Below are 8416 nucleotides of genomic sequence, written 5' to 3'. Positions count from 1 at the left end.
CAAAAAAAAAGCCGATTTTTTAAAATTTCATTATTTTTTGACGAGTGCCTAATTTCACAACGATGCCTCACATATGACCTTATGCAGTTGTGAGCACCGTATAATTCTTATTCTTAACCTCCCACCCCCTCCCCCTGCTCCCCCTCCTTCACAGTGACGTGGTCTACCTTCTGCGGTTGACAGCCAACTGGGGCCGGTGTCTGCCTTAGGGACTTCTGCCAGGATGACGCAATACACGCCTTTCCTGGACAATGTGACGTCACACGAGAGCCTGGTCATTACGTCATACCATCAGAACGAGAGTGACATCAGATGGTGCCTGCAGAAACCGACGGAGGAGGGGGACAAGTCGCACAAACATTTTTACGAAATGGCGCAGGTATGTTAGATTTAACGTAGTGGGTGATTCGTTGGTGGGTGCTCTCGTGTGGTTTGTTCCTTCTTTCCTATCAAACATCTATTATCCTGGTCTCTCCTCCTCCTTTTTTCTGGTGTTTGTTACTCTCTTGTTACACCTCTAATCTTTGGCACTTATATGACCTTTTGTGTTGCAAGTGCTGTAAAACTCATATTAAAACTAAAAGATTTGACTTCATGACTGTTGTTGTTGTGTTATGGTTCTTTCTTCTCCCACTGCTCTTAACACTTTGAGGCGACAGAAAGAACAATAACAGCAAAAGCAATAGCAGTAACATAAACCAAAAACAGCTACAACAACTATTATATCAACAGCAGCAGTAACAACAGCAGCAACAGCAGCAGCAACAGCCGCAGCAACAGCCACAGCTATGGCAACGAAAACAACGACAACAAATATAATGACATCCTCAAACAAAAACAACGCAACAACAACGACACTGACAACAACATGAAATACAACAACAACAACAACAACTACTACAACAACAACAATAACAACAACAACAATAACAATAGCAACAACAACAGCAGAAACAACCTCAACAAGTACAACAACAATCTCCCCCCACCAGGTTGTTGTTACTGACTGAAGTTGTCTTTAGGCCATTCCCAAGGGAGATATATTAACATGTTCTTCTTATACACAGTAGAATTGTAAATGGACTGACTTATCAATGTCATGCTCCTACTGTCCTGGAACAACACAGGAGGGAACTGATGCCCCCCCCCCCCCTCATCCTTACTATCGTCATTTTCCCTCTACTTCTTTTGTACGTTTGTCACTCTCTTGTGAACTGCTATTTCCAGGGTGCCTTGATAGTGGAAGTTGACTTTGTGCTGTTGAGGCTAGAGATGTGAGTAGAGTAAGCCCGATTCCCTGTTTGGACTTTTCTGAAGACATCCACCCCTTGTCGCTCGTATGACCTTATGCAGTTGCGAGCGCCGTAAAACCTTACGGAAAATATCAACTATTCATGCCGCCAAATGTTATGATAAGAAAAGAAGAAAAAATGATATGTGAGGCAGCGTGGTGGAATCAGGCTCTCGTCAAAATAATTAAAGAGAAGAAACTTGCATTTTTCCGCAGGTTTGTGAATTTTTATCAAATTTTAGTTTTTTGGCTCAGCACCTTTCGTGCCCATTAAAGAACTAATTTCGGTGTGGATTTTTCTTAAAAACGTTGATTAAAGGTACAAAAAATGTAAACTTTCAGTTACCAGGGACTCTTAAGCTAAGGAAATAACTAATCTTTGGCGGCCATTTTCTCATTAATTTTACCTCTGAAAACAGGTGACCCCCACCTGTTTCTTTCGCAAATATCTCGACTTGTATTCAAGATAAATGGATATTTCTTTCATACAAATAAACACAAGTGAACAACCTTTAAGATGATACCAATAACTTTACAAGCCCAAAGGTTGACGAGAGCCTGATTCCAGCACGCTGCCTCACATATTTGTTCGGGACCTGGGTTCATACTGTTCAGACTACATGATTATTTAAAAAATAATATTCTCTACATAAAAAAAATAATAATAGATAGCATTTGTATAGCGCATATCCCCGCTCAGCAGCAGGCTCTATGCGCTTTACACTATATTATTACCCCAGCAGACCATAGAACACTCCGAAACATTCTCAGCTTCCCGGGAAGCATACAGTGCGAGCAGCCGATTTAGCGCTCAAACACTAACAAACTGACAAGATCTTTCGCTGTATATAGCCGGGTACCCATTCCCACCTGGGTGAAGTGAGGAAAATTCGTGTAAAGTGCCTTTCCCAAGGACACAACGTCGGGCCCTTGACGGGATTCGAACCCACGAACTTACGGTTGCGAGTCCGAGAGCCTAACCACTAGGCCACCGATAGCTTGAATTTAGTAACCTAACAGTGTTGATAGGGTAAACCAATGGCATTTCACCATTTCACCGTTTGACTTTTCAGAAAAGTCTCTTGAACAATCTATTATGGATTCAGACACCACGACATGGGTCTTCATGCCTCCGAGTTCGGTAACCCTTGTTCTTTACTCCCAATTTATACTGAAATTTAAACAACAACAAAAAAACCCAACATCATCATAAACCTTCGTGTAGTAAACAAAAAAATTGAAAATAAAGACACGCAACAAATAATAATAATAAAACTCAGAGCATCATCAGCTACAGAAAGACTCATTAATTTTTTAAAACAATGGTCGATATTTCATAGTAGAGATAGCTGAAAGGGAGAAAATATTAACCACCCTGCTTTTTTTTCTTTTTTTCTTTTTTTCGGAGGGGGTATCACTCCAAATCCAGCTTTTGGCAAATGGGCAAGGGGATTTTATAGAATGTGTCTAGCTATTAGGCCCTTAAAGAGTTCAATATCAAGGAACTACTTTAAGCTATAAAGAAAACAGAAAGAACAAAACGACAACGGCTTATTTTCAAATCGGATGTGGCTCGATCCATTTGTGAATAAGTGACAGTTAGAAACGTCGTTTCTGTTCAGCTGCTTAGTTATACGTTTGCATTATAAAAGAAGCCAAAATTTTAATAGCAGGTCATTGGGGGTGAAGCCTCTATTAAGTTCCACCGTTTTAGCAGTAGCCAAATCATAGGCGTGGGATTTTGGGGTTGTTTTCTTTTTATGTTTTTTTTTTTCCCCATTTTGCCCCGAGATATCATGCTTCTCTTTGAGATATGTGAGGCAGCGTGGTGGAATCAGGCTCTCGTAAAAATAATCAAAGTGAAAAAAACTTGCATTTTTCCGCAAGTTTGTGAATTTTTATCTAATTTTTTTTTTTTGGCTCAACACCTTTCATGCCCATTAAAGAACTCATTTCGATGTCGATTGTTCTGAAAAAACGTTGATTAAAGGCACAACAAAGTAATTTTTCATCTACCACGGACTCTTAAGCTAACGAAATGATTAATCTTTGACCATCATTTTCTCACTAATTTTACCTCTGAAAATAGGTGACCCCCCATCTCTTTCATTCACAAAGATCTCAACTTGTATTCAAGATAAATGGATATTTTTTTTCATCCAAATAACGAAAAGTAAACAAGCTTTAAGATGATACCAATAACTCCACATGCCCAAAAATTGACCGGAGCCTGATTCCACCAAGCTGCCTCATGCTTCTCTTTGTCTGCAAGCGAACGTTCCAACGAGGTTATGGTAAAAAGTATTTCAATGAATCATTTTATGTAACCAGAACAAAATGAATTAATATGGCATGGATAAGCATAACATGAAATTGCAATAAAGGTCTGTACTAATTTTTGGGGAGTTCTCCTTTCTCGCCATTTAACATTTTATTCAGAAATATTATTTCCAGCCAAAAGAACCCGTGCTTCTCTGTACATATCGATGTGTTCCCGAAAGAATTCAGAAAGCAATATCTTTATAATTTTTGCTTTGTTTTGTTTTGTGTTTTTTTTGTTTTGTTTGTTTGGGGGATGTGTTTTTTTTTGGGGGGGGGGTGGGGGGGGGGAATATCATTTCATTGCGAAAGTCATAACATTAGATGGGACAGGAGCTGGTGTTTTGAAAAAAAAAAAAGACGTGGAAAGTATGGAGAGGGCAGGGGGGGGGGGGGGGAGGAGGGGGTGTATTGGTTTTCTTTCTTTTTGCTAATTGAGTCTCTTCACCATACCTTTCCCCTATGCTGAATCGCCACATTTAACGTGTTCCTCTAACCAACAAAATCAAACTAAATAATAGAACTAGATATAATAGCAGTTGTAATAATTATGACGATGTAAAGATTAATGATACTACTTACTTTACTTTATTTTTTTACTTTTCTCTTCCGCTTGTACCGGTGTGTGTCGCAGGGAGACACCTGCGTCTGTCTGCAACAAGGAGAATGGCCTGTAGGAGGGACATCTCGTCTTCCGAAATCTAAATGCAAAGCAAGGAGTTATTTTTCAGGAACCGGGCATTCCGTTCAGAACTACAATAACACTTTTCCTTGACATTTCTCGATATCATTTATTGGGTCACTAGAAAATGTTAACGTCTGAAGAAGAAGAAGAAGAAGAAGAAGAAGAAGAAGAAGAAGAAGAAGAAGAAGAAAAAGAAAAAGAAAAAGAAGAAGAAGAAGAAGAAGAAGAAGAAGAAGAAGATGAAGAAGAAGAAGAAGAAGATGAAGAAGAAAAAGATGAAAAAGACGACATCAACACAACATCAACAACAACAACAACAACAACAACAACAACAAAAAGAAGAAGAAAAACTCGAACAAGAGCGAGATGAAGAAGAACATTAACAAGAACAAGAACAATATGAACATGAACAAGATGAAGAAGAACAAAAGAAGGAGAAGAGAAGAAGAAGAAGAACATGAACAACAGCAAGAAGAAAGTAGCAAAAAGAAAAACAAACCCACAGCGGACCTCATCAGTGACGAAACCTTTCTCCTCTTGCCCGACAGCTAGCGTCTAATACTGTGGAAATATCAGACGGCCATCAGATTCTCCGCCGCTGCAGAACATTGCCCTGTTCTTCTGTTGTCTAGGGCTGGGCAATGAGTCGCTTTAGCAAAATCCGGATATTATATTAGTGCACCTCTTCGGCAAATAATATGATATGAACCGCTTCAGCAAATGGGTTAGAACCACTTCGACAAGCGTGTAGCATCATTTCAACAAATGGGTGCACCCACTTCGGCAAAGGGGGCAGGAAATGAGTTAAAACGTCTGAATTCGGATAATGTCTTATTGAGGTTTATCCTATTATCCGGATATTTATCCGGATTTTGCCAACCTGTACTTCAGTCCTCCGGAACACAAAGGTAATCCGACCTTGCTCTTTTCACAGCCTTCATCGAGAGGAAATGCTACACACGACGCCAGACCAGTTATTAAAAGACGAAAAAAAAACCCCAGAAAAACAAACGACAAACAACGAAAGCAGCAACAACAACCAAAAAAAAAAAAAAAAAAAAAAAAAACCCACACAAAAAGAAAAAAAAAGAAAAGGGAGATTTTGCATGCAACAAAACAAAACAAAACCCAAAGTCTCGGAGAAACAGAATATCTGGATGCAGCCATTAGGCCGCCAACAACATACTACTAAAGCGCCGCGCGGATATTTGCTGGGGTTATTGAAATATCAGTGTCTTTTCGAGCTGCTTCGGATTTATGCAACAAGGAAGTTCTCGGGTTACGGTGGTGTTTATGGTCTGCGCAGAAGAAGGCAAATTAAGATGACATTTGTGAGGCAGCGTGGTGGAATCAGGCTCTCGTCAGTTTTTGGGCATATTGAGTTTTTTATATTATCATCATTAAAGCTTGTTCACTTGTCTTTATTTAGATGGAAAAAAATAGCAATTTATCTTGAATACAAGGATGGATATTTGCGAAAGAAGGAGGTAGAGGTCGCCTCTTTGCAGAGGTAAAATTAGTGAGAAAATGGCAGACAAAGATTAGTTATTTCCTTGGCTTACGAGTCCTTGGTTATTGAAAATTTACATTTTGTGTGCCTTTAATCAACGTTTCTTTGAAAAAATTCACTGAGAAATTAGTTTTTTTAATGGGCATAAAAGGTGTTGAGCCAAAAAACAAAATTTGATAAAAATTCATAAACCTGCGGGAAAAATGGAAATTTCTTCACTTTGATTGTTTTGACGAGAGCCTGATTCCACCACGCTGCCTCTCATTTTTATCCAGACGCCGGGGAATCAGGCGCTGGTCAGTTTTTGCGGCATTTGGAGTTAATGCTATCATCATAAAGTAAGCGTGTTTATTTGTCTTGCTTTCGATTTTTTAAATATGAAAATTCCCGTCAGTCTTGAATAGAAATCGAGATATTTGTGAGGCAGCGTGGTGGAATCGGCACATCGAGTTATTGGTATCATCTTAAAGCTTGTGCACTTGTCTTTATTTGGATGAAAAAATATCCGTTTATCTTGAATACAAGTCGAGATATTTGTGAATGAAAGGGATGGGGGTCACCTGCTTTCAGAGGTAAGATAAGTGAGAAAATGGCCGCCAAAGAATAGTTATTTCCTTAGCTTAAAAGTCCGTGGTAACTGAAAATTTACATCTTTTGTGCCTTTAATCAATGTTTTTCCGAAAATTCCATACAGAGATGAGTTCTTTAATGAGCATGAAAGGTGTTGAGCCCAAAAAAAAATTATTTTTTTAAAATTCCCAAACCTGTGGAAAAATGCAAGTTTTTTCACTTTAATTATTTTGATGAGAGCCTGATTCCACAACGCTGCCTCACTTTTGTGATTGAAGGTGGTGGGGATCGCTTGGTGTCAGAGGACAAATTAGCAAAGGTAATGAATGCCAAAGTTTGGTGACATCCATATGTGAGGCAGAGTGGTGGAATCAGGCTTTCGTCAATTTTTGGGCATATGGAGTTATTGGTGTCATCTTAAAGCTTGTTCATTTGTCTTGCTTTCAATGAAAAAATTACCCATCCATCTTCAAAAGAAGTGGACATATTTTGGATTGAAGGGGGTGGGGGTCACCTGGTTTCAGAGGTAAAATTATCGCGAAAATGGCGCCAAAGTTTGGTAAAATCCAATGCTGGAGACTCCATAGAAACTGTAAATTTATATTTGTTGTGCCTTTAATCAACGTTTTCGGTGAAATCCTCAAGGGAATGTGTTTGTAAAATGACATAAAAGGTGTTGATCAAAAAAACAAAAATTGGATAAAAATTGCTTAGCAGGGAGAAAACTGCTGTTTTCTTCGATTTCATTATTTTGACGAGAGCCTGATTCCACCACGCTGCCTCACATATAACTTGAGATTAATTGGAACAAGAAAACTTTCTTTTTTATGTGTTTTTAATCATGATTTTCCTGTGATATCCATGAAGAGTTCTGTTTTCTAATGGATAATAAAGGCGTTTGGTACCAAAAAAACATTGATGACAACTGCCAAATCTTTCATTGTACATGTTATATAAAGCTCGTAACATGTTTATCCTTTTGGACTTTGGTTTCTTTTTTTATAATTCCCCCCCCCCCCTCCTCACCCCCCCCCCACCCACCCACAATCCTCTGTCTAGAAGTAAAATAAAGTCGTGATTTTTCTCTGAATGCTATAGTTCCATCAGCGTAATTTTTCTCTTCAAACTGAAAAGAAAAAGGCAGACAACTCCGATCTCATTATTTTTCCGAGCGCCTGATTTCCCAATGATTCCTCACAAACTTTTCTTTGTTTTTTTTTGTTTGTTTGTCCTGCATTCTGGCTAGTTGCTTCGGGTTTCAGAGATTTGGACAGAGAAGGAAAGAAAAAGAAACCATTCTGAGGGACTAATAACACGACGATATTAATTTAAACTCACAAACAGGATCGTGTTCTTCGTCAAGAGTGGGGTGATTCAACAGAAAGGAAATACCTGCAAACAGGATGCCATTTGTTACACTTTCTTTTCTTTTGACACTGTTAAATCTTCAGGAAATCAGAATTCTCTTGCATATTATTACGAGAACAATGATGCATTGAAGAGAAAAAGAAAAAAACAATCGGAGAAAGAAATAACGGAAGAATTAATGATGAATGAAATATTGCCGGCCCAAAAACGGTTTATATAAATGATTACATGACAGAATGAATGAATATTATTCTTGTAAGGTTTTTTCGAGCCAGAAAATGGGGAATGGAATTTGTTTCTTCGTAGATCTGGATCCGGATAGTCAAAAAAACCTTGTTACTGATAGATGCGTTTCACTTTGATTTCCATACTCTATCTTTGGGCATATTTCATTTCGCTTGATGCTCGTACGTATCACTTTTAGAAAATATAATGATGTGAATATTTTTACAGCAGAATCTACACAAGTTAGACAATGTTGGAAGCGGGTTGCTTTACTACGGTTGTTTAGGTGAGTTTGAGCTGAATAACAAAACATCATTAAGGAAAAGATGGAACTATAATGTTAATAAAGAAGAACAAGAAGATTAAAAAGAAAATGAAGAAGAAGAAGTAAAAGAAGAAGAAGAAGAAGAAGAAGGAGAAGAAGAAAAAGAAGAAGAAGAAGAAGAAG

The 8416-nt window shown here is 38.4% G+C and overlaps 1 protein-coding gene across 1 annotated transcript in view; it reads left to right on the top strand.

The window, feature by feature from the left end:
• The first annotated feature begins 153 nt into the window (after positions 1–153).
• Positions 154–8416, top strand: part of LOC101854961 — a 34479-nt gene continuing 26216 nt past the window's right edge. The window contains exon 1 of the mRNA XM_005102783.3: positions 154–379. Coding sequence (XP_005102840.1) covers positions 224–379 — 156 coding nt within the window. The 5' untranslated portion in view covers positions 154–223. The remainder of the gene's footprint in view (positions 380–8416) is intronic.

Source organism: Aplysia californica, unplaced genomic scaffold (assembly GCF_000002075.1).
Source record: "Aplysia californica isolate F4 #8 unplaced genomic scaffold, AplCal3.0 scaffold00340, whole genome shotgun sequence".
NCBI classification, from domain to species: Eukaryota; Metazoa; Mollusca; class Gastropoda; order Aplysiida; family Aplysiidae; genus Aplysia; species Aplysia californica.
Note: the sequence above shows the minus strand (reverse complement) of the source record. Positions and strands in the feature narration are given on the sequence as shown.